The sequence below is a fragment of the Cyprinus carpio genome, chromosome A13 (genome assembly GCF_018340385.1).
Source record: "Cyprinus carpio isolate SPL01 chromosome A13, ASM1834038v1, whole genome shotgun sequence".
Lineage (NCBI taxonomy): Eukaryota > Metazoa > Chordata > Actinopteri > Cypriniformes > Cyprinidae > Cyprinus > Cyprinus carpio.
This window is the reverse complement of record NC_056584.1, coordinates 3492762-3520425: the sequence shown is the minus strand read 5'-3', so window position 1 is coordinate 3520425 and position 27664 is coordinate 3492762. Positions and strand designations below refer to the sequence as shown.

The window sequence follows — 27664 nt, the reverse complement described above, 5'->3', positions numbered from 1 at the left end:
GGGAGAGAGGGAGGGATGGAGAATCTCAGATGAAGGACCCCGAATGAAAAAACAGCTCAGGGAGAGAGGATTTGCGATCTGCTTGGTACACAATAGAATTAGGAAATGCGTAGGGATGTGATGAACTTGTCTAACTGATAGTCTGGCATCACACACAAATACACACTGACCAGCCATCAGAGAACCAGAAGCAGCAGCCTGTTATGAGGAGCAAAAATCAGTGGTGTCACCTGTGCGCAGAAGAACAGTCTGTTTGAACTGGATAGCGGAAGAGCAAAGGAGCTGGACTCTTCGTTTGACCTTAACATGGGGGACACAGCAGAATACCAGCGTCTGCCCAGTGATTGCGATGATGATGATGAGGTATTACTGATAACAGTTTTGCTGGAGTGTTACATATTTTAATGTTTATCATAAGTAGGACATTTATTTTAATGTCCATTACACAACATGTTCAGAGGTGGGTAACTGCACCAGAAATATGAGTCTGTAAGTGTGTCAGTGTGTCTGTAAGATGGTATAATAACCCACATGTGGATGAATCATCACGTGATGTGCGGTACTCTGCTTAGCATGGTGGTGGGTGCCCTAAATTTCCTCATACTTTGCACACATTAACCAGGCTGTGCTCCACTGTTATTGTCATTATTAGTCTGATTGACAGCATACTGTATGTATTTAACTGGTACTGTTTGTTTTTGGTGGTGCTCAACTATGCTAGCTGTGATGTGATGTGTGTAAACTACTGTTCAGAAATTTTCAGCCAGTAGGTTTTTTTTTTTTTAAATTGTATTATTTTATTACTTTTTTTAAGAAATTACTTTTATTCAGAAATGACACAAATTGATGACTTGTTCACAAGATCACAAGCAGATTAAAAAAAAATTATCACGGTTTCCAATAATATATTAGGCCACACAACTAAAAATAATAAGGAATTTCTCTTAAGCACCAAATCAGCATATTAGAATGATTTCTGAAGGATCATGTGACACTCATTCCCAAACAACTCTCTTATGTGGGAACTTTGTCTTAACAACTCCACAAAAGTGGACAACTCCAATGTTTTTTCTCCATTCTGTCACCGATGGAGTTTTGGTTCCTTGCCACTGTTGCCTCTGGCTTGCTTAGATGGGGACACTTTATTTACAGCGATATCGTTGACTTGATTGCAAATGATTGCACAGATACTATTTAAAATGAACTGAGCTGCATGATGACATCACTGAATTCAATGATGAACTGCCTTTAACTGTCATTTTGCATTATTGACACACTGTTTTCCTAATTAATGTTGTTCAGTTACTTTGACACAATCTGTTTTGTTTTAAGCGCTATATAAATAAAGGTGATTTGACTTGACAAAAATAGTCAATAATAAAAAGACAGTTTTATCATACACTGGTATGATTTTAGTTAGACTAAAGTGTTTACACAACATTTTAAAAAGACAAATTATTATTTTAGTTTGATTTGAAATCAATCTTTTTGAAATGCATGTAAATATACTTAATGAATGTTTTTAGAGCTGTCTGGAGATCTTTTCATGACAGCCTGGGGTTCTGTGAATCATCTCAGCTCTGGTTTTAGGGTATATGTTAATACTTGTTTAGGCTAAGTAAGTGTGTGTGTGAACATCATTTCTTTGTGTTTGGTGGCATTTCACTTTCTCACATTTAGGACTATAACCTCACCCAGCCCTTGAGAAACTAAATAATGATTTAGTTCTGCAGAAACAAAACTGACTTCACACCTCTGTCAGTTTCTCTTAAGTTATCATCCTGGATTATTACCCTGTCTACTTTTCTGTCTTTTACCTCTCTTTGTATTGAATATATTCTGTGAGAATGGTCTTACAGTAGATTATTACCCTGTCTTGATGACTTAATTTACCTCTCTTTGTATTGAATATATTCTGTGAGAATGCAAACTGAAATTCTGAAAAAATCTGTGTAAGCAGAGCAGGAGCTTTATTGTATGTAAGATACATTTCATAGTGATAATCTTAGTTATATGTGATGATGACTTAAAAGAGGAAAGGAGGAGAAATATGCAGAAGGAAAAAAAATTATGACCTGGGAATTACTAACCATCCATTTGGATGATGAATTGAACCAGCCAAATATAGTAGTGAATGAACAAAATTATGGAATGTCAAAATACTTTGAAAGTAAACTCGTTTCTTTTGCCATGCCACTATAGATTCAGTACTTTCACTGTCTCGCTCAGTCCGGATCAAGTAGGCAATTAGTGCTCTATATTACTTCCCTCAGAATATTCTGTTTTTCTTTGAAATACAGCACGGAAGTTATGAGACAAATGTGTTTCACGAATGTCTTTTCACATCTTTAAAGCTGAGTGCTAGAGAATTGAGCTGCATATTCAGTATCACTTACAAAGCTGAATTGTATAGGACCATGTGATTTGTTATTAAAAAGAGGCATGTGTTGCCTTTTAAAGCCATGTTCAAGCATGTTTTTTGTCTGTATGACATTTCCAGATGAGCTTTAACAGTAGAGCCAGGCACTGTTACTGCTGTTGTCCTTCAGTAAAGGTGTTGTGAATCACTTACTGAGCTAAAAGAAGAATTATGGCTTTTTTTCATCTGCAGGGCTTTTTTTTTTTGGATTTATTAGTAAATGTAAAGTATCTTTTAGGTCTGAAGTGTGGACGATACTGGATGTCATTCAAATACCACTGGTCATTCAAGCACTTTTGTGTAACTGCTTCCCTCTGGTGGTTTGTTAGTGCACTGCAGCCTGGAAAAAAGGTGATCCATCTGACCACTACCAAAAAAAACAAAAAACAAAAAAAACTTACACCCTTATATTTAAGAAGAGCTAGCAATAGAGCTGTAATGTCATATGGGTTTAACAGAGTGGGGCTGTCTCGGATTCCATTAATCTAGGTTTGACTACTTGTGCTTTTTGACATGGACCATCATTAAATCCTACAGGCAGACATGAAAGTGAGGGTGGATTTCATTTTGGATGAACTGTCCCTTTAAATCCGGTCCTTTTTTCTTTTTTTCCCTTTTTTTTCCACTTTTGTGTGCAGTATATGATAAATTCAGGTTATGTCAGTTTGTAAGGCACTGTTCACAATCCATGCCATTTATTATGTGCTTACATAAAATATTGCCTTGATATCCCCCATTAACAAGCCAAAGGTGACTGTGCCAAGGAAAGAACTCCTAAGATGAATTAACCAGACACTTATGACACCTATAGTGTCTACAGTACACTACACACCTGGTTTAAGTGTTCAGACAAATATCTGAGCTTGGTCACAGGGACTCATATTTTCCCCTTATTCACAGTTGTTCTAGCATTAAGGCCCTTTGGAAGGTTGTTCCATTTGTCCATGGCCGTTACGCAATCAGTGGGTGTGTTCTGAAACTCCACCTTCTTTGACGTGCATTTTTTTTTCTTCCCGGTTCGTCTCTCATTCCATGGATCACCCAACATAGAACAAAACATACAAAAAAAACTCCAGATTACAAAAGATTATCTAAAACAAAAACATACACAAATACAGCACCTTCACCCGCACGGTCGCTCGCGGAGAGATTTAAAGATTCAGAGAAATAATTTAATTCCTAGAAAGAAATTGCAACGAAGCTTGGTGTCGACAACCCGGAGTTATGCAAAAAGCGACGTAGAGAAAGTTTTCTGAAGCCATGAAAAGAAGGAAAGGAAAGAGTAAAGATATAAGGTAGCAAGTAGCAAATACATGTGTTTCAAATAAATGTTACACCACACTGCTGCTGCTATTCTTTCAATAAGCAAATTTAAAGGGTATAGGCCTACAATAAATGAAATGCCAAACGAATATATAATAACAATCATTTGTTTTTAAAAAGTAAATCATGACACCACATAAAATATAAAAAAGGTGTAACAATTTATTCCGTTTAATAAAATATAAAAACACTAATAAAATAAAGTAACAAAACTGACTGATTTCTTATTTTTCTACATCATGCTAAAGTTTTACAGATTATGAGACATTCACACTTCCCATAAAGGACTGATTATGGTTCTTTTGTATTGCAAACCATGATACTTGACTCTGAACTGCTGCTAATCATTATTCTTTTGTCTATGATATTCTGAGCATTGGGGCCTGTCTCACACCTAGATTGCCTACACTTCTTCATTTCATTGTTGTTTTGTTTAGGGGATATGCTCAAGTATTGCAACATATGTTTACATTAATCTACATCCCGCCTCCAGCAGTAGTGTTGGAAAGTTTGAAAACAGTATACCCTCGCTCAGCCTTTTCAAACTTCTTTTTGCCCCCCAAACGAAGAACGAAAACTTAATTTTTAAGTATATCAGGGCCTTTTACACTATTTTTTTCATTCTCTTAAATAAAGCTCCTTTTTTGATAAGTCTGCTTATCGATATGACTGCTTGATCTGAAGTGACTTTGGAAATTATTTGTGTTCATGACACACGGGCCCCGGCTTTACTGCCTCTGTCCCTGCTCACGTTATCTTCCCTCTTGCTCTGGGGGGAAAAATGGCTCAACCAACATTGTAAATTTTGTTAATTGATCAAAATGCCGCACGTCTTGGTCTGGTTTAGTCTGTAGGCTTGATGAATCAGTGGGGAATGAGGAAGGGTGAAGGGACATAAATAAAATATGGTTTATTCTGCTAGGGGTGATGAAGCCAAAATGTCTCCTTTTCATTCAGAGGAGAAAGAAGAAGAGAGAGGGGACCCTTTTGAATGCATTTGTTTACAATAGGTTGAGATAACATTTTTTAGAGGGATTGAGGAAGGAGAATGCTGCAAAGCAAATAAAGAAGTCTGTTCATGTGGGAGTTTAGACCAGAGTGGGAGAGAGAGTGAATTTAAAATAAAGATGTGGAGAGAGCCAGAGATAGGAGGGGATATGGTGGTGTTCTGGAGGGGTATTTGTTAAGAGCCCAACATAGGGGAGGAACACAGGAAATGAGCTCTCCATCCATTGCACAGCAGTTAAATCTGACCTTTTTGGCTCATGATCATAAGCTCCTCCATCTGAATACCATAGAGTCTCTGTCCCGGGCACAGGCTGACAGAGGGAGGGAGGGAAAGAAAGAAAAGGGGCACTTCCCCAGCATCTGTTTGTGAGTTGCAGGAATTACACAATCACACAGTACGAGAGAGAGTCAGACGCTCCTCATGGACCAGAACAACATGTTCCTTCTGACACAAACATGCACGTACTGACCAAAAAAAAACAAAAAAAACAGTACCTTTTTCTAGCTCAGCTAACCACAGAAGTACTAAGGGACAACTTTGGCTGGGCATTGCAGCTCTTCTGATTCTCTTATCACTTCCACTGTGGCTGTCATCTGAGCGAGGGAATTGGGAATAGAAGGAAAACTGTTCTATTAATAGCTGGCCGGTGAACTGAGCGGATGGATTAGAGGAATGGACAACTGAGCAAAATGACTCGAATACATTCTGCCAAAAACTCTTTTTCAGACAAACAACAAGGAGGACATCACCTCACACTACTTGTGACTTGCTTCAGAGCACGCTTTGTTTTGGGATGTTCTAACTAGGCTGCCAAGTGAACATTTGCCCTTTGCAGACCTCTCTCTCTAGCCTTTTCTTGCCTTACCCCCACATGGTTCCCCACATACAAGTTCTCCATGCTAGTGCTGAGCTTCAGTCAGGGGAGCTTAATGTGGATTGCCCCACGATGGAATGTAGTATGTCGGCTGTACAAGTTCAGGAGACTTTCCAACTGAGGAGACCTTCAGAATTTTGAAACTGTCTCTCCATTTCGAACCCCATTCTCCAGCAAAATAATCTCGGACGATTAGAGTGAAATTGACTTTTTGTTGTTTTTTTTTTCTTAGAATCAATATGCGTCGTTTTGGACAAGCTCAAAAAATCATTTCCTTTTCTTGCTCATTTTCATGTGTACAGAGTAAGTCTGTTTTTTGGTCATTCTCTTGTGCAAGCACATGCTAGGTTTCAGTATGAAGGAATAGAGCTGGGAATTTCAGGACCGACCCGTGCTTGAGCATACAGTGTGTGTGTGCTGGTTCATGTCAGAATCTGTGTTGGTGTGAAACCGCATCATGCTTTTACACGTGTCAGAGCTTAGCTGTTTTCATGGATATCATCAGACCATACCAGAGCCTGACCCTAACATTACATGAAACCTTCACAATGCATAAACTTGAGAGCATCATGTCTAACCGTTTTTCTCACACACCACTGTCAGAAATCAAACCGTGTTTTTTGCATTTGTTGAGCATTTATTTAGTATTAAGTGTGCGTCCGTTAATCCATTCTTGTTGACTTTAATTGCATCATCGTAATTTTGCCAGTCTTTGTAGTTGATGTATTGTGCCTCATCATGGCAAATTTATTTGTAAGGCTCTTTCTTAAATTTGTGTGAAGGGTGTAAACAACACTTGGTTGTTAAACTCATAGCCTGTGTCCCAGGACCATGACAATAGTTCCTTTGGGCTTAAAAGGCTACAGCCCTCTAACACCATATTTGCATTACTTCAAATTTGCACACACTTCATTCCCACTCGTTGCAACTCGCATTGCTCAGTATACCTGTATTTTGGAAAATACTGGAATATCCAAGTTTCATAATGTTACTGTTACCACCCATATTTTCCAAATGATAATACCATAATGCATAGTACCAAGTTTTGATAAGATATTATAGAGGGGTTCTTGGTTCGTTTTTGAATGCTTATATAAATAATAACTAATAACTTTTTGCCTTCATGAGGATTAGATTCACTGTTTTGGATCGCTACATTTAATTTGAGAATGCAAGTACAGAATGATGCGTCCTGTGTGCAATTGAGTCAACAGTCACTAGCAGGTGCAGCAGTGGCAACAGCAACAACAGCCTCCCCCCCGGTCCCTAATGCCCATTCGCTATGGCGCAAACAACATTAAGATACTTGTGTTCTGCATAAATAAACAAACAATAAAATACATAAAATCTGCAAAAATAAATCAAAAATCAAAATCAAAAAATCTCATTATTAAAAAAACAAAAACGAGTCTGTTCTGATTTAGAGGTTAGAATCTACAGCTTATATGATTAAAAATCACAAAACATGACACATTAAATTAAAATAATTTAAATATTACAAGATTTATTAGTATGTAAATATATATATTTTTTTCAAATGGATTATAAAAAAAATATGTAAATACTTGTAAATACAAGGAGCTGTTTTGCTCTAGACCATCTTCAACCACCGGACAAGTGTTTTTTCCTCCACAGCACGAGGGCCTGGATTCCTCTTTCTCTCTTTAACACATTCCCCTTCCTCTTTTAAACAGGAGAGATGTTTGCTGTATGTCCAGAGGTATAACTAAACTTTGACCCCTAAGTTTGCAAGCCAGCAGGGGGTAGACCGGAAATATTGAGGCATATATGGGCATGTTGGATCTGTTCCCAGTTTTAGTATTAAACGGTTGCTGGAAGTTCAGTTAACTAAAACATAAAACAATATAGTAGATTTAGATTACTGTTTTGTCAATATAAACTAAAACATAAAACAATATAAAAGCAGTTTTTCAGTGGCACTTGATAATGTAAGCATCACTGTTGTAGGGCTGTATGGAATGAGTTTTATTTTTTCTATAGTGTTTTTAGTTAAAATATTTCTGGATTCTATTTTAATGGTTTAATTTGAATTTTAATATTTAAAAATCATCTAATCAATTGAATTTATAAAACTTTAATAATTGGTTACATCTGCTTTAAATATTCTTAACAAAAATATATAATTAAAAATATTATATACAAATTATTAGCTGAATTTATTGCCAAAAATAAATATAGTTATTCAAGCGCTTTTATGGACAAAAATCAGTAACCAGCACATCATAATAGTCATGGGCCACCATATAGATTGCGCGCTGATTCCCTTTATGGGATCCCCTTAAAAGGCAGCTCAAAGCAGGAATTTATATGTACAGTAGAGATCAAAATTAGAGAGCAACCTTTAATTTCCTAAATTTCAAGGTCACTGCTTAGTCCTATTTGAAGTTATCCTAACAGGAGTAGAAGGACAGTTTTTAAAAGTATATTTCAATAAAGCAGTATAAAATCAGTGGGGGACGAAGTAGCCTACACAAATCAAGTACTTGAGTAAAAGTACAGATACGTATAAGTATAATATTACTCCAGTAAAAGTACGCTCCTTTTTCAATTTTACTCGAGTGAAAGTACAAAAGTACTCAATTTTTTATGTACTTAAGTAAGATTTATTTAGCAATTTTATGTAGGCTATTTAATTTTATATTAGCACATATTTTTTTATAATCCTACCGCTCAAAAAACCTGGAATTTTCCCAAAAATAACCACTATATGGAGTCAAGATATATTTTTGTTGTTGATATGGACTACGCTGATGAGAGTGGACGTACTAATGTTCACTGTGAAGCGTTACACTGCGATGTACCTGAGAGAAAACAGATTTGTGACCCTGGACCACAAAACCAGTCATAAGGGAAAATTCTTCGAAAATTGAGATTTATGCATCATCCGAAAGCTGAATAAATAAACTGTTAAGAAAGGATGATAATTGGCTGAGATACAACTATTTGAATGAAATCTAAGGGTGCAAAAAAATAAAACATTGAGAAAAATCACCTTTAAAAATTGTCTAAAGTTCTTAGCAATGCATATTACTATTCAAAAATTAACTTTTGATATATTTACAGTAGGAAATTTACAAAATTTCTTCATGGAACATGATCTTTACTTAATATCCTAATAATTGCCATAAAAGAAAAAATTAATTTTTGACCCATACAATATATTTTATATACCAGCAACTTAAGACTGGTTTTGTGGTCCAGAATCACATGTGACCATCAGATTTTCACCAGTAAAAAAAAAAAAAGTGTTTTAAAATTAGTTGTTTTGCAGAACATCACAGTTATATATGACATGAGAATAAGGCCTGAAGTAAGGAAGAAAATTTTAAGGATAATATAATTAGATTTTCATAATGATTTTTTTCTTCTCAAAACCTTGTCTGTGGTGTAAAAACACCCCTGGCCAAATGCCCCCAGAAGGGAATCACTTCCCAACTTTGCTAATTACTGTAGTTACCATGTTCTGAACATCACATCCTTTCTTTTTTCCCCCCAGATGTAATCTATCTAGGTGATTGAATAAAAATATTTAGACTTTATATCTAAAAATTACCTCAACTTATCACCAACAAGCTTTGTTAGCTAGACAGTTAGCATCAGCTACCAATATTTCCTTATTTTCAGTATGGTTATGAATAAAAAATCATATCTGTCTAACGTTACTTGGCTGACTTTATTCATTTTTTTTCCAAAAACATTTGCATTCTTCAACCTAAGAGGCACTGATGCCTGATGGATGGTGTCTGCATTCAAGCATTTCAGTGGGGGCTTAAATAGATCACCCGTTACAGCAGATTTAGTTCACAAACAAATGACAGTTTTTTGGACCTAAATATGGTTTTTCATTTACAATAATTAATCCTAAAATTCGACATTAGTAACTTACTTTTAGCAGCATCAGTCATGTGCACGCTCACAAGATCTCCCGGTTCTTATTTATGGATTCAGTTTCACTGGGAGACTCGCACTAAATGGTTCATTTGAATCAGTGAGTTTGTCGACTCGAGAACAGCTGCAATCAGATCATTATAATTCCTTAATGAATCGTTTTGGTGTGATTTTGTGATCCGATTTAAAAGCTTCATTGAAAAGAATCAGTTCTTGAATCAGACACGGCTTCAGCATGTCAAGAGCACGTGATAATATATTATAAGGGAGTAACGATATGTTTTATGAAATGTAGTGAAGTAAAAAAGTATGATCTTATGCTTTGGAATGTAGTGACAGTAAAATTAAAAGTTACTAAAAAATAAAACTACTCCAGTAAAGTACAGATACTTGAAAAAATGTACTTAAGTACAGTAAACGAAGTAAAGCTACTCCTCCGTTATGACCACCACTGTGTAAAATATTCTTTATACTGAAGCAATATAAAAAACCTAAACTATGTTTTGAAAAAATATTAAAATTAGAGAACACTTACAGATACCTCCAAGTTATTGGTGTTATTCTGGCACCTGGTGCTAATTTCCTTAATTATATGACAAAACACTATTTTACTGGCAGCATTTCCTCCAATTTTCACAGAGATTGCAAGATGCTGAACCGTTCTAAGGGGATTGAAAACTCTGCAAGCAGGAGGTTGCCCAGATGAAGGCCAAAGGGTTTACCCTTTTAGCCAATGCAAGAGAAGTTGGTCATTCCAAATCTGTAATTTCTTGAATACTTGCAGCTTTACAATGACACCAATTCCCTCAATCCCCCACAAAAAAGGCTGGTTGTCCACATAAGACAAATGCATGAGAAAACAGGATAATGCAGAGAAACTCCTAATGGGGAATCGGTTCAACACTGCAACTGAAATTGCTTGCCAGTGGTCAGTGCTAAACAGGTTATGGGATCTGTCTTTACATGTTTAAGAGGAGTTAGACTGAAAGTGCACTCTGCAGTGAGCAAAGACTTTCATCAGCAGAAAGAATAAAAAGGCTAAGCTCACCTTTGATGAGGAGCATATTCTGTGGAGAGAGGAGAAGACCGTTCCAAAGTTCACTTTAGTGGTGTGAGAGCAAGGTTTAATTTATTTGGGTTGGATGGGAAAACATTTGTTCAGCATTAAAGCGAGGAAAGACTGAAGCCCAAGTCCATAAAGAAGTCAGTGAAAAGGCAGAGGAGGAAGTGTCAGGGTTTGGGGGATTGTCTGCAGCAGGAGTTGGGCCTCTTATACAGCTTCATGGCAAGGTGAATGTAAATGTTTATCAGAAACCTCCTTCAGCAACATGCAGTTCCTTCCCTGCAAGCATCTCCCAAATCAGCCTGCAAATTTTTTTGCAAGGACAGTGCCCCCCCCCATCACACTGGAAAAACATGTAAAACAATTCCTTGAAGCTAAGAACATTGAAATAATGAAATGGCCAAGCCCAGAGGTCCTGATCTAAACCTGATTGAAAATCTCTGGAAAATCCTTGGTGACAAAGTTATGGCTAAGAAAAAAACCCCACTACAGTTACCAAACTGTGGAAGAGAGTGGAAAAAAAAAGCCAAGTCACCTTATTTTGTATAGCGCTTTATCCAATACCGGTTGTGTCAGCAGCTTTACAGTGTCAAAAAAACAGGAAAAACTACTTTTGTCAATAAGACAATAACAGTGTTATTTTTCCAGTTAAAGTCAGTTCTTTGATGATTCGGTGAGGTCATCATCTAGTTCAGCTCTCTTCCAATAGTGTCTTTGCAATCAGTCAAGCGTCCCCAACTAAGCAAGCCAAAGGCAACGGTGGCATGGAACCAAAATTCCATCGGTGACAGAAATGGAGAAAAAAACCAGCATGGCGTGGTTTAATTCCAGTATTATCAAATGGCCAGATTGTTGAGAATGCAGCAGACGTGAAGGAATATAATGCGATCCATGAGCTTGCTCAAGTATTGAGGAGGTAAAACCATTCAGGCCTTTGTTAGTTATTAGCAAGATTTTAAAATGTATTTGTTGTTCAATAAGGTAGCCAGTGCAGAAAGTTGACAGAACCGGGCTAATATGGTCATACTTCCTGATTTCAGTAAGAAAACTCTATCTGCTTTATTTTAGACCAGCTGGAGTTTGTTTATTTAGTGTGCAGTAGCAACCACCCAAATAAAGCATTACAATAATCTAACCTTGAGGTCATGAATGCATGAATAAAAAAACGTTTCTGCATTTGACATTGAGAGCATTTAGGGATATATTTTAAGATGGAAAGAAAAAATGGTTTTTTACAAATGCTAGAAACATGGTTTTCAAATGAAAGATTTCAGAGGAAAGATTTTCAAATAGGTTCTTAAGTGATGACAAGGAATTAAAACAGAGCAGCCATCAAGTGCTAGACAGTTTTTTTAGGTTATTACATTAGGTCCAATAATTAAAACCTCTTTTTTTCAGAATTTAGCAGGTAGAAAAATTACTAGTCATCCAGGTTTTTTTTATCAAACTATGCATTCCGTTAATTTTGCAAATTTGTAGGTTTCCTAAGGCCGCAATAAAATGAGCTGAGTATTCAGCATAACAGTGAAAACTAACACCATGTTCTTGATGATATCTCCCAAGGGTAACATTTAAAGTGTGAAAAGCAATGGTCCTAGTACTGTGTGGCATTCCATACTGTACTTGTGATCGATATGTTATCTATACATCAACATCTACAAATACGAAATGGTCATAAAAATAAAATTAAAAACCAAGCGAAGAAAATGCAATTCTACTAATTCCAACATAATTTTGTAGTCTACTCAAAAGAATGTTGTGGTCGATTGTGTCAAACACAGCACTAAAAATCGAGTTGTACTAATAGAGAAATACAACCACAATTGGATGATAAGAGCAGTTCTTTTGAAAATGTGCAAATAACCCAGACTCTGCATATCACTAATGTTACAGAATAGACTGGGATGATGTGTAAAACTATATTCAGGCTTGCCTCATAACAAAACAATATATAATATAAAAATATATATTTCTCAGGATCGCCAAAAACATAACACAGTACCTTTTAATAGTGACTGTTAGCTGCCTAAAGGGTGAGACGGCATGGCCTGGGCCTTGAAATGCCTCAATTATGTCATCTGGGTATAGTGTCTCTGGGAGTTCTTGTTTCAAACAATCGACAACAGCAACGAGAGGCTATTTAGTCTTTCTGTGAGCATGGTTGCTTGGTTGCTGGGGGTTTGATTCGGTTCCACTGCTGAAAAAACAATTACTCCACAAAACAGCTTGTAACAGGCAATGTGATCAAAACACTCAGTAAACTGTTCATGTTGGGGAAAACGACTTTGTCATGAGTGGGTGGGGCCGAGAGCCAAAAAAAAAACGGACTTTGTCATGAGTGGGTGGGGCCGAGAGCCATTGAGAACTCATTGTCACTCGCATCACGGACATCGCTCCATTCCCACAGCTCTCGGCCCCGCCCCACTTGTCACAGTCTTTATCACATGAGTCTAAGACTTCTGCCATTTCTGTCTTCTGATTAAGCATTTTTGTCCACAGCCAGCTGTGCCAGAGGAGTCGCACCTCTTTGATGCCGGGCTTGGGGAGGGAGAAACACCCTCATCACGTGTAACTTTAGGCCTTGTGTCCGGCTGTCCATGAAGCAAAAGGTTTTTTACTAAAGAAATAGGCAGGGAGCTCTGCAACATATTGCTAGCTAGTAAGGTTTAGTCCAGGAGCCTTCAGCCTTTTCTGTCATCTGGTGCTGCTTCCTCAAGAAAGTTTATCATTCACATGTGTTGCTGCTTCCTCAAGAAAGTTTATCATTCACATGTGTTTTAAAAAATGCTTGTCAGTTTAGATATTAAGTGACTTTAAGCTATTCAAACACATTTCTTTATGTTAATAATGTTGATCAAACAAAAGAAAAACAGAGAATCACTTGCTGCACTTAAACTTTTCATATTCTTTATCCTGGCTGAAGCACTTTTGTTTCAATCTTATACAGAATAATAAGCCTATGTTATCGTTTAAAAGTTAAAGATATTAATATTTAATAAGGTGAGTCTGAGAGTCTTATTTTGACAGAGCGATTTTTCATTTCTTGTTCGTATGTAGGCCTAAATACAAATAAAAAGTTGAACATTAAAAGGGTGACCTATTATGGCCCTTTTTACAAATGTAAAAAAATAAGTCTCTGATGTCCCAGAGTGTGTATGTGAAAGTGTTTAGCTCAAAAACCCCACAGATAATTTTTTAAAGCTTTGTTGAAATTGCCAATTTTTAGGGTATGAGCCAAAAACACCCCATTTTTGTGCCTTTGTTTGCTATCACATTATTAGCTTGACAAATTCAAGCGGTCAAATTCACATCGCTTCCATATGCAATTTTTAAAGCTACCACATTCCTATGTACGATCATTTTCAGGTAACACATGAAAAGCAGGGCTGTGCAAATAATCAACTGTGATTTTTATACACATCTCGTCAGTAAAGCCGGTTCTGTGGTTAGGTAAGGCAAGGCAAGGTTTATTTAATATAGCACATTTCGTACCCCAATGGTAATTTCAAAGTGCTTTTACATAAATAAAAGTAAAATAATCAACAATCAAAAAAAAAACAAAGCAAAAAAATAAAACAAGGAATTTTTAAAAACTTTGAAAATGATTTAAAAATTGATTTAAAATGAATTTTAAGACAGTTAAAAAAAATAGAAAATTATTTTACATAAAATACAGTGCAATCAGTTCGGACATCACACAGTGCTCAGTCAATAAATGCACAGCTAAACAGATAAGTTTTGAGTCTAGACAAAGTAAGAATCACACATCATATTTTGTTTTCCAAAAGAGCTTTCTTGGCACTCTGTAAGGCTAATGTTGCTAAAGCTACCATTGTCTCTGCCTGTTTTCACTGATGATGCCTTTCATGTTAGGGGTCTGGGCAAATAATTGAATGCGATTTTTCATGTGCATCTCGTCAGTAAAGCCAGTTCTGTGATTAGTAGTAAATCTCCAGCACATGCCTTTCAGATGGAGCGGCATTTAATACACAGAGCCGTAGTTCACTGACAAAGCTACGCATATCATGTTTCATAATCACAGGCGATTAATTGCTGATTTAATCGAACAACGGCTCTGTGTATAAAATGCCGCTCCATTTAAAACCACTTGCTGGAGATTTACTACTAATCACAGAACTGGCTTTTACTGACGAGATGCACATGAAAATCGCATTTACAATTATTTGCCCAGCCCTAACATGAAGGCATCATCAGTGAAAAACACAGGGCAGATACAAATGGTAGCAGCTTTAGCAACATTAGCCTTACAGAGTGCCAAGAAAGCTCTTTTGGAAAACAAAATATGATGTGTGATTCATACTATCCCTTGAAAAAAGAACGTTCACACACGAAGCATTGGTATCAATCTCTCTTTCAGAATCAATCTTTGCACAACTGAACTGACCCTCACTTGTGAGGCGATCCGGTGTAAAATGATTAGCACAAACATATAGGATTTTCCGTTTTTGTTTTTTTCTGGGACATTTCCTTTGAAAATGAAAATTTTGGCAAGGAACCAAAACTCCATCGATGACAGAATGGAGAAAAAACTTTGGGAGAAACCAGGCTCAGTCGGGGGGCCAGTTCTCCTCTGACCAGACAAAACCAGCAGTTCAGTTCCAGTCTGCAGCAAAGTCCCATTGTGCAGAGGACTCAACTGGTTCCTATGGTCTTGTCCCAGTGGCTGTCTGAGAGAAGGTCTTTACGGGGTATCTGGGGCTCATCTAGTTGTCCTGGTCTCTGCTGACTTTCAGGTCTGTAGAGGTCCTCTCTAGGTGCTGATCCACCATCTGGGCTGGATACGTACTGGATCCGGGTGACTGCAGTGACCATCTGATCTGGATACAGACTGGATCTGGTGGCTACGGTGATCTCGGAATAAGAGGGAAACAGACTAATAGTAGCGCCCGCACACGCGAATGCCATTCTTCCTAACGATGTAGCAAGCGCATCGGGTGTTTATGGGAAGTGTTCCGGTTCCGGTTGACCTAAATAATGCAGCCTAAAAAAATCCTTTAATGGATTTGAAAATAAGAAATGTGTTAGTGTGTTATGTGTAAGTAGGGATATGCTGGTATCAAAATTTCCTGTTTGCGTTAATTGCTAATTCTTTTATCCACGGTATGCGGTATTATCACGGTATTGAAATTTAGGTTTAACAGAAGTGGTCATAATACAGTATAACAAGCTTAAATAACTTTTTTCTTATAACAAAAATAACCTGAACATTTAAATGCAATAAAGTAATACAGGAAAAATATATATAAAGTTAAAAGTTTTACACAGATTAAAGTGCGAAAGAACTATAAAGACCAATAGGTATCACTTTACAATAAGAGCTCATTAGTTAACCTTAGTAAATGCATTAACATTCACAATGAGCAATAGCTACATTTGCTACAGAAGTTATTATTATCTTTGTTAAAAAATACAAGTCTTAGTTCATGTTAGCTCTAGCTAAACTTTCAGTTTTAACAACGTGTTATTAAATATTGAAATACCTAAGATGAATGAATGTCCAGAAGAATTTTCATGGCAGTTTGTTAGCTAATGAATTAACTAATGTTAACTAATAAAGCCCCTAATGTAAAGTGTAAACGAACAATAAAGAAAAAAGAATCAAAACACTTTTAACAATATCTAGGGCATGTTGTAGTCCAGATTAAAATGAAAAAAAAAAAAAAAAACAGTTTGAAAATAAATAGCCTATTAAGTGTAAATATTTAAGGTATTTGGCGCTTCCATGATGAACACCCATAGCAAATCCACAAATGTGAATGGCTATTTAAAATATTTAAATATGTTTTAGAAAGTAGAGCAGCTGCTTTATTTATGGGGTTTCCAGGGTAAGGGCTGCATTTTCTGCAGTTTAGCGCCATCTGCTTTCAGAGAGTGAATGTGCTTTCATTCAGAGAGTCTCTCACGTGTTCCCCATGTGCTTCTCATGCGTGCTTGTTTATATCAGAGCAGCACACGTCTTTCAAGCAGCAATAACAGCAGTGTTGTGCAATTTGACCAGCTGATGAGAATAATATTCTTAAAATGCATGCCAAATTCGGAATAATTTGTAATATATAATTATTCACAGTATTTAGAAGTGCCCACAATAACAATATCGTGTACATTCATTACCGTGATATATCGCATTACGTTGTACACATTGCAGTTTTATATGTAAACCAGGTTAAAGAGATGGGTCTTTTAATCTAGATTTAAAACTGTCAGAGTGTGTCTGCCTCCCGAACAATGCTAGGTAGGTTATTCCAGAGTTTGGGCGCTAAATAGGAAAAGGATCTGCAGCCGCAGTTGACTTTGATATTCTAGGTATTTATCAAATTGCCAGAGTTTTGAGAACGCAGCAGACGTGGAGGACTATAATGTAACAAGATCTCGTTCAAATACTGAGGTGCTAAACCATACAGGGCTTTATAAGTAATAAGCAAGATTTTAAAATCTATACAATGTTTAATAATCCAAGTTTGTAGGTAGGCCTACAGACATCCATTGTGGGGCGTTCTTGGCTGTGTGTTTTTTTTTTTTTTTTTTTTTTTATATATTGTTCATAGCTATATCGGGATTATATTGGTATCGACTGAAATTAATAAATATGTTATGATATTAAATTTTGGCCGTATTGTCCAGCCCAGTTTTGATGCAGGTAATGATTTAAACAGTGGTTAAATTAATGATTAATTTATCATTCATAATGCTAGTAAAATGCCATAGAATTTGGGCAATCTGGAAGACTCTGAAAATAGATTTAACTCAATCAGGACATTAAAAAATATACACAAAAACTTATTCAGAAAAATAACGCTGACTACATACAGTACAGACTTAAAGACATGAAGCTATTTCCAAGATGATGCATGGTAAGCTTTGAATTTCAATACAAACCTAGAGCAGAGATGCCCAAACTTTTAAACTTATGGTACACATGAAAACATAGAAAACACTCCCATTTATAGTACAATAGAGTTCAATGCCTAATACACCAGTCTGATGAACCTGAACAAGTGTAAAATGAGAAGCAAATTAACTGAATCTCACCTATAATATCATGACTCTGACAGTAAGTCAGCTGCAGCCCAATTTGGAAAACATTTGAAAAATAAGGACCGGCTTCATGTCTCTCATTAGAGACCACTGATTTTGCAAGCATATGGCTGTGTTACTTTAATATCTAATATGAAAATTCTCACACATTTATATACCACTAGGTGGTGGCGCTATAAGTAGTCATCATTAAACCAGTGTTGTTGAAATGAAATTGTATGTCTGGCAGTGATTTTGAATGGATCAATATGACATATTAACCCTATGTGAATATTATTATTATTATTAATTATTATTATTATTATTATTATTATGCTATATACTGTATATAGGGGTGTGGGCGATATGGAAAAAAATATATCAGGTTTTTTTTAGTTTTATAGAAATATTACGATTTTATCACAGGTCTTTGTCATGTTGGTTTTACTACTTTGCATGTTGTCTGAGCATTACAGCCAAAGTAATTTCCCTATTATAAAGACAAAGCCTTTCAAGGTAAAAAAAAAAAAAAAAAAAAAAAAAAAAAGAATGGCAGATATTTAGGCGAAGTGGGCGAAGATAAAAATCTTTGTCATTATTTTATCTTTGTTATTAAAATATAAGAACAAAGATACACATTACAACCACACAACATACAAATAAAACAAACAGTGTTTTATTTTCAGGTACAAAAGCTGTATTTGGCAGGAACAACTGTATTAAAGTTCTTCAGTCAAGAGTAATGAGTGATTTTCTTTGTGTTTTGTTGTTTTATTTTCTAAAATCAAAATTAATTATTAACATTACCAATATTTCGTCGTTTAAACATCTAAAATCAAATCGAACTCTAAAGGAATAGTCCCCCCTCCCCCCCCAAAAAAATAGTAAAGGAATAGTCCCCCCCCCCCTGTCATCTATCAATTTTGTCATAGTGTTTTATTTTTTATACCACAATTTACTCAAACATTGTTTTAAACCCTGAATGAGTTTCTTTTCTTCTGCTGAACATAAATGCTATTTTGCGGAACTTGGAAAACCAAACAGTTGCTTGTCCACAGTGACTTCCATAGTATTTTTTTTTCCTGCTATCAATTTCAAATGTGGACCAGCAACTGTTTGGTTACCAGCATTCTTCAAAAATATCTTTTTTTTTTTTCAGCACAAGAAATAAATGAATACAGGTTTGGGACAACATGTGAGTGAGTAAATAATGACAGAAATCAAATTTTATGGTGAATTATCCCTTTAATGACAGTCAGCTGCATGTTTAATAATGTCCCTTTAAGACCTGCACGCATCTAATATACAGGCACATATCCGATTTTCTCTCAACTGTTTAATTTCATTTTAGACATAACCAACTGAGTTTATCTGTAAACCTTGTGTGTTTTGACAGTATAAGCACAAAAGATAACTTAGTTCAGTAATAAGGTGCTGTTTGACAGGCTTTTTAGTGCGCACACTTCAGGTGAAAATACTCAGAAAAGGCGCACGTCAGACCAGCGCACAAATTAAACATTTAACCGGCAAGACTTTAAAACACATGCACACAATGAACTTTTGTGATTGCGATTAAGTACAGTATCCTGTGAGAGTAACTCCACCACTGAGTTAAGTAAATGCAGTTAAATTTTTACGCCAGTAGGTGGCGGCAAAAGAACTGTTTTTAAGAGTAGTCATCATTAAACCATTCTGTTCATTCAACTAATACACATTAAAAATAAGGTGTTGAAATTAATTTAACTTTGAAGGCCACTTTATAAGGCTCAGTCGACAATCAATGTGTCACCTGGGTAACGCTGAAGCTGATGTTTCATTTCATCGAGATTGATGGCTTTGAATCAATGCATTGAACAGCGCTGATGGGAAAGCAATGGGAAATCCCCTTAAACGCTGAATGGATACTATGACAAAGATATGATTTCATCTAAACTGTTTCATGAATATATGACTTGATCTGAAACGATGGACACAGGTAATCGCACACGCTCAGGTCACCGTCTCAGTCTGCTGACTGAGCTGACTGAGCTCCGCCTCAGACACAGATAGAGAGCAGACCAGATGTCAGAGGCAGCGGGATAGCTAAAATGTATTTTAGAATTTTTTTTTACTTAAACAAACCATTCATGTAAACACAATGGTTATCACGGTCATGTCTAAATTTTGTACGATAAGTCAAATATAGTAATTATCGCGATGGGCCTAGCATCAACTGCATTTCCCCCTATTCTCGTATATGAAATGGCGGGCCAAATTAAAGGTCACCAGGGGCCAATGTTTTCCCCTGGGCACTTGTTTGGGCATCTCTGACATAGAACAATATAGTAACTGACTTGTATTATAATATTCATTGTATATTTGAAATCAATTTCTGATACTAATACCATTTCTGATATCAATATATTCTTTATCCTGCTCAAAAACACCATAAACATTGCATATAACATTTGAATTAAAAAATACAGTAATTTAAATTCACATATCTTAAAAATTAATCCTGTGTGACTGATACACTTAAGTTTTTCCTTAGTGGTGGAAAGAGTACTAAGAAATTGTACTTAAATGCACAATAGGTAAGAAGTTTTTTTTATTTTTATTTTTTTATTAAAACCTCCAAAAACCACTAGAACAGTGTTTATATATTTTGCTGACTTGTGTACTTACACTATCCCAAATGTTTCGAAGAATGTTTAAATCCAGAGAAGTAAGCAATTTTATCGAGTGACACGGACCATTGTGTCGCCTGCCAATGACATCATAACCCCTCAATTTCCGGTTTTGTTGTCATTTGGAAACACCAAAGATGCTTTAATATGTTATGCGTTTTAATAGATCGGTGACCACCGTACAGAGTAACATTATAACAGAACTTTCAAATGTATCTGGGGTCTCACTTATAAAACTCTCTTTAGATTTCATCCTAAAAGTGTACGTATGTACAAAAGCTAGATTTTGTACGCCAGAACCTGCGCAAAAATCCTTTTATAATTCCCAGTCAGGGGATGATTGTGCGTTCGTGCATCTCAACCCCGACTCCTCCCCGAAATCACCATATATGGAGCTTTCAACGCCTAGTTTTACTATGCATAACTTCATCTGCATATCATTTCCATGCATATTCCCATCCATGTTACACCATATTTAACACCGTTAAAGGTACAAGACATTAAGGAAATATGAGATACGGACTATAAATGCAATTTGTGCCATACACAATTTTTATTGCTTCAAATCATCCAGTATCCTTATGTTTTAGCATAAAATATAAAAAATTGTTTATATATATATATATATATATATATATATATATATAAAACAAAACTGTTTAAAATAGTTCTCAGATAAATATTTTAGAATAGATTTGGTCTCATTCTTTACCATCTTTTAGCTATTTTTAGCCTATATTTATTGCAGTGTAAATAGAAGTGTCTGACTTGGCGCGTCACTGACAAAGTAGCCCATTTTAAAAAGAAAACATGCAAATTACCATTTTCTTAAAGTTGTATCCTTCAAATACAGTGATATTTTTCATAATGTTGTGGAAATGCCTTCACACAGCATCAACACCTCTGTGCAGCTATGGTTGTACAGTAAGCTATTATCACTGGACCAATTCAAACTGGACAATGGACCGTTCAACCACTGAATCCAGCAGTGTCTGCCATAATATCAAAGTGCGCATCATTGTTCTCACTAAAATATTTTTGCATAGCATGAGATCTAGTTTAGTTTAAAGATGAATTATTGTGCACCTATAGCACCTATAGTGATCAAGTGCATTCGACTAAATATGTCTAAATTCATATAATTTTTGTTTAACTTCTGCGTAATGACTTTATGTATTTTCAGTGCTTATCTCCATTAATGAGAGTGGAATATTTAATGTAAATGTGTATATCAAAATGAAAACAGATTTTAAAATTGTTGCTTACTTTTCTCATGCCAGGAAAAAGAGACGCATGGTCTAGAATGTCCGTAAAGTGCGTACATAAGGTGTAGTTTATATAAATCCCAGTATGTGCATGTAAAATTGTGTACGCATGTTTCTATGCCCATTATGTGGTTACGCAACGTTTATAAATGAGACCCCTGGTATGATAAAACAGCACTGCTTTTTTTCCCTACATACGTACGACCGGAAGGAGCGGAAACGGTCGACTGTGGCATAATAAAAGCTCCGCTGCTTTAGAGCCATGTGTCACGCTCATACAGCTTTCAGCCTCACCCTGCTTGATTCTACTATGTTAATAAATCATTAGCTCATCCATGAACATGATTTCTGCCCAAGTCCTGTCAGATTGCATCGGCTGTGGGGATGAAGACAACAACTCCCAGCGACGAAAAATTACATATTGTGCCTTTAAGTAAAATATTGCTACTTAAGGAATAATTTACTTGACTACAAGTAAAAGTACATTCGCTTATGATGGTGATTCAAAACGACAATGCAGGTGATTGACAGTCAAAGCATAGCACCATTTGAACGGCCCGCCCGCCGCAGCTGAACTGGAAGTTTTGATTGAGTCAGACCTGTCTGTTATTGGCTGAAGCACAGGGCTCCACCCCAGGAGTTTGAAAAAGTGCTCGTCAAACGCTGACTTGCTGTTCTCCATCGGTACTGCCTTTGTCACTTTTTTCTTTTTTTTTGTACTTTGTACTTTTGGTGAAAAATAAATGTAGTGAAGTTGAATGCTTTAGTTTTATTCTACTCAAGTAAAAGTAAAAGTACCACAATTTAATTATACTCAAGAAAGTAGAAAAATGTCAAAATGTACTCAAGTACTTTGACGAAAGTATTTGTAATTAGTTACTTTCCACCTTTCTAAGATATCAGCATCTGCCAAAAAAAAGGTTGACCACTAATTACATCATTTGTTCAACTGACATATCATGTAAATAATTTGTGTACTCTGTGTAATTGACTGACAGCCCTAATTTCAACACATCAAGAGAAACTTTTACCCTGTGTTCCCTCACAGCTGCTTGTTCATCACTTTTTTGGAAGTGCAGACTGACTAATCGAGTCTGAGTGAAACTGACTGAGTTTGTTACACAGTTTTACATTACAGCATTACATATAGCATTACACTCAAAGCGCAAACATATGTCTGCAGTTTGCACACTTAGCAGCCTGTTATAGTTTGCACACATATGCATTGTGTAAGAAAGTCTCAAGAACAAAACAGCAAAATCTTAAAAGTTACACAGTCACACTGATGCGTGCAAGCACACAGTGTCATTCCAAAGGGCGAGTTGACACGAAGTCTCTCTGATCACAAGATATGCTCTCCCCCTTCTACCCCCCACCCTTCCAGGTTTTGCTTTAATGTTGTTAGTGTCAGAGAAAGATTACCAGTGTGAAGGAGTGCAGGGGGAGGGAGAGATTTCAAAATTGAAAGCAGCTGATGTCCAATATGCTCCAACAGAAAAACGAACAAGCACAAAAGCAGACCATGGAAAACAGTAGCACACTTTTATTTGTCCCAGAGCTTCCAAGCACCGATGTCAGTGCTCTTCAATCCATTTGCTGCACAACTCATCTGTTCAGAACAGAACCTTAAAGGGACCGTCAATTTTCATTGTTTGAAACGTGATAAGGACTTTGGGACTTGAGGATTTCATTTTTAATGGCGACGTGAAGACATTGTTTTTAATTGAGTCCGAAATGGAATTAGAGATGCAGCAGTTTCTGTGAAAAGATATGGTCTGTGTTATCTGGTTAGTTTTGGAGGTTTGGAGATGCTCCTTTTGGGAATAATTAAAGGGGTCATATGATGTGATTTAAAATTTTCCTTTCTCTTGGAGAGTGTTACAACCTCTTGGTGAATAAAGAAGATCTGTGAAATAGCAAAGACTAAAGTCTCAAATCCAAAGAGAAATTCTTTATAAAAGTTGAGACTCGTCCACGCACCCCTGAAACGGCTCGTTCTAACACGCCCCCACATCTACGTCAGTATGTGGGACGATTTGCAAAACGCTGTGCAGATGTTCATGCAAAGAAAGAAGATGTACCTTTTATTCTTGTTGTAGTATTGTTGTTGCCGCCACCGCCATGTCATATAGATGCTGTGTGTTTCTCTGTGAAAGCGAAACTACTTTGTTTGGCCTTCCAAAAGAGGACGATATCCACTTCGTCATGCCTGGGGCTGATCCGTGCTGGTTGCTGAGGAAATACATCAACTTTGCACTGTGGATCGCCGAATCGGCTTTCACCGTGGACAAACGGCGTCCAGCCCGGGGTCGTCACATGTGGTTGCTGCAAGATCATGGTACGCTCCTTCGTAGAATCCACCTGCCGCACCGTTCTCAAGCCACCCGCCGGCGGCCACGGCTCACTCTAGGCCTCCGGCCTCTGCTCACGCAAGGTCGCAGTGTGTGACGTTGTTCCGTTGAAAAAGCGAAACTACTTTGTTTTTGCCTTCCAAAAGAAAACACGACTAGAAATCATGTTTATATCACGTTTATAATGAGTTTTATGTTTTTGTCTCGTCGCTTTGGCCGGACAAGGCTTCACAATATGTTAAGAGGCGTAACATGTCTGTCTCACACTTGAGGCATTCGGCCAATCACAATGCGCTGGATAGCTGGCCAATCACAGCACACTACGCTTTTCAGAGAGATGAGCCTTGTGAAAATCGACGCGTTTCAGAAGACGGGGCATAGAGGAGAAACAATAATGTACAGTATGTGGAAAATAATGTGTTTTTTTAACCTTAAACCGCATAAACACATTTCATTACACCACATACACAAAATAATGTTCTTTTTAACAGCATCATATGACCCCTGTAAATAGATTTAGAGAGCAGCTTAGCACATGTGGCCTGGGCCAGGGCCAATGCTATTTGTGTTTTTATGAATTTCAGGTGTGCATGTTCATTTTTGGGTGTGTGTGTGTGCTCACCAGTTAAACAGTGAAAGTCAACTGTATAGTTTTTTGTTGTTGTTTTCTTGTTACCACACACTCTAAACATTTATCATGCTATCAAACGTGATTCAGTTCAGTCACACTTTAGGACTTGGTCACTTGTTGATGTCTAGTTGCACACTACTTTTTGTTTTTGCCTGTTTGTTAGTTTATTTTGCTGAGAATAGCATGAACATGCTTGCTTCTGGGGTTTTGGGAGAGTCATTGCCTATGGGGTGTACCTCTGTGGAGTTCATTGGTGTGTTTCTGTCTGTGCAGAAGTTGGGCAGCAGTATGCAGTGTGAAGAGGGCACTGAGTGGCTGCTGGAGCTGCTGATGGAAGTGCAACTGCAGCAGTACTTCCTGCGCATCCGTGATGAGCTCAACGTTACACGTCTCTCACACTTTGACTATGTGAAGAATGAGGACCTCGAGAAGATCGGTATGGGCCGGCCCGGTGAGTCCAACCAAGGTGTTTTGCTTGTAGGTTCATTACAAATAATGCTTTCAGCATCGATACTTATGCAGAGATACAAAACAAATGTTCTTGATTTAAATTGTGGTGATTTATTTAGTGATTTCCAAAGCAATGATTAAGAACAAAAAAAAATTTAATAAAATAAAAATGTTACAAAATAAAACATACTTTGTATTAACTCTAAGCATTAAGTCAGTGTAAATGCAAAGTATTATCTCCCACAGCAACACTGAAGAAGACAAAGAAAAGAAATCAGTGATGTCAGAATATGTTTAGTAGCTTTAATAAAGCAGTGACTTGCTGTCACCTACTGCTGGTTTTAGTTTCATATTTAGAGTATCATTTAATTTAAAAGAAATACAAATACAATTGTGATATTTAAAATTTTCCAATTAATTTGCCAATTTAAAACGTGCAGTATTGCATATAAAATATACATTAGTTACATTTGTCAGGGTTGGGGGTGTAGGGATGAGGTGAGGACTCAATGGTGCAGAGAATGGGCTCCTTATTAATAATAAAAATAAAACAAAAACTACCCTGTGGGGGAGAAACAGGCTGGCAGCAAGGTTTTGAAAGTCTGGACAGGACAAGGCAGGGCAGGACACCATCTGGATATTTACAAAAACATTTAACAACGAACTCGCCCAGGAGTGCAAACACAAGGACAATAAATAGGGAGCAAGAGGAGGGTAATAAAGTTAGACAGGTGGGGAAAATAAACCAATAATCAGGTAACAAATTAGCCCACACATAGACAATAGACATGAGAGCACATGGCACACAGAAACAAACAAGAAAATCCATGTGCTCACATAAAGTAAAAACACAAGCACATGGCCAGCAAAACAAATCACCAGCCATGTGCAAGACAAGACATGAACACGCAGCTAATGAAAACACTCATAAACCGTGTGTTCACACAAAACATGACAACATGAAAGCACGTGGCCCGTGAAAAACAAGCTGTGTGATACACAGCATAAGACAAAACGTAACATGAAAGCACGCGGCTGAACACGGACTGCATGCTACACAGAACACAACATACAGAAGAGCGCACTGCCCGAGCAAACTCAAGACCACACCCTCCAACAACGAGACAGAACATGGAGTGTGAGTGTCTTAACCCCGACATGAAACAAGACATGAGTGCCAGGATCCAAACACCACGCTCAGACATGAAACAAGGAAACCAGGCACGTAGACAAAAGAGCGCACAGCTTGAGCACGCTCCCATGAAATCAAGACATGGCGGGAGTGTCAGGGCTCTGTCACAAAACCACAAATAAACTAGACCGAATTGAGAGAACCCTGACAACATTAGTATACATTAGTATACAAATTTCTCATGACTAGATGTATTTTTTCACAGAGCTTGTTCCAATGCATTCTTCATTCTCAAACATAGAGAGTTATTGCCCACTCCAGTCAGTACTTTGTCGATGATTGTTTGTGGATGTTGGGCAATGTCAGTAAGAGCTTTTGCAGCTCTCAATTCCAAATCAGATGCTGTTTACAAAAGTGACAGGTCATTTTTCTTCAAAAGGCAGATTTGTGAAGCTTCATCAATGAATGACACAGCATTTCTATCTACCAATGTCACCATCTTAATCCAAAGGTCAATTGGTTCAACCAATATAATATAATTCTTATTTATAATCAGTCTTTTTCTGTGCTGACCAAGAAATGGAGAAAGGTGACAAAGATGCATCTGAAAAAGTAAAATTTTCAGATGCATCTTTTTAATACAACAGAAGCAATCAGTATAGACTGATGAAACTTCTTTTTAAAGAGCAGGGATTATTTTTTTTTATATATATACTTGTTAACCCAGCACAAGCTTTGAGTGTCTTCCAAATCTAATTAGTGTGTCATTCCACACTCAGTATTAAGCCTTTGTGTGTAAGCTTTTTTTTTTGTAGTAGTAGTAGTAAGCATTTTATTGCACAAGTAATATGAACGTGTTCATTTAAATTTTTATTCAGGTACATTAATTTGCACCAGATGCCTTGATTGACTTGTTTTTAACCAGCAAAAATCATAAATAATAATCCTTTTTTTGTTTGCTTTTGACAGGGTTAAGACGGCTATGGGAGGCAGTGAAGAGGAGAAAAACCATGTGCAAGCGCAAGTCTTGGATGAGCAAGGTATGTCATCAGCCTTCCTCAAACGCAGTGAGATATTAATCAGGCTTCCAGTCCAGGGTCAGGTCCCACACACATCTACACACATGCAGCTGGACAAGGGCTTCGTTTTATTCGTTGGTCATTCAGCTCATGTTCCCTCAAGCACTTTAGAGTCTCAAACTTAAAAAGATTCTTATTGAACCTGAAAGGAATAAATCAAAAACTAACATTTAAAGCACTTGACCTAGACGATTTTCACAGACTTTTGGACAACAGTCTAAATGATCGCTTTTTTCAAGCTGAGATTGTGATGCTTCTCAAAAGATAACTTGCTGTTCATCTTCAATTGCTGAGAAGTTCAGCAGTTGGGTTTCTTTAAAATTAGAGTAAGAAAAGATATTTTGTCATTGATAGTAAATTTCAATGTGTCCTGTTGCTTCACATCTCTGAAATTTACCAACTTATTTTCTCTCTTTTACACATAATGCTGAAATGTCTACCCTGAGTGCTGAAGCAGG

The 27664-nt window shown here is 36.9% G+C and overlaps 1 protein-coding gene across 1 annotated transcript; it reads left to right on the top strand.

Annotated features, from left to right (window-relative positions):
* Positions 1–27664, top strand: LOC122147177 (activated CDC42 kinase 1-like). Its single transcript, XM_042768413.1, has 3 exons — positions 1–363; positions 24819–24996; positions 27097–27664. The coding sequence occupies exons 1-3, from the start codon at positions 307–309 to the stop codon at positions 27204–27206; spliced, it is 345 nt and encodes a 114-aa protein (XP_042624347.1). The 5' UTR covers positions 1–306; the 3' UTR covers positions 27207–27664.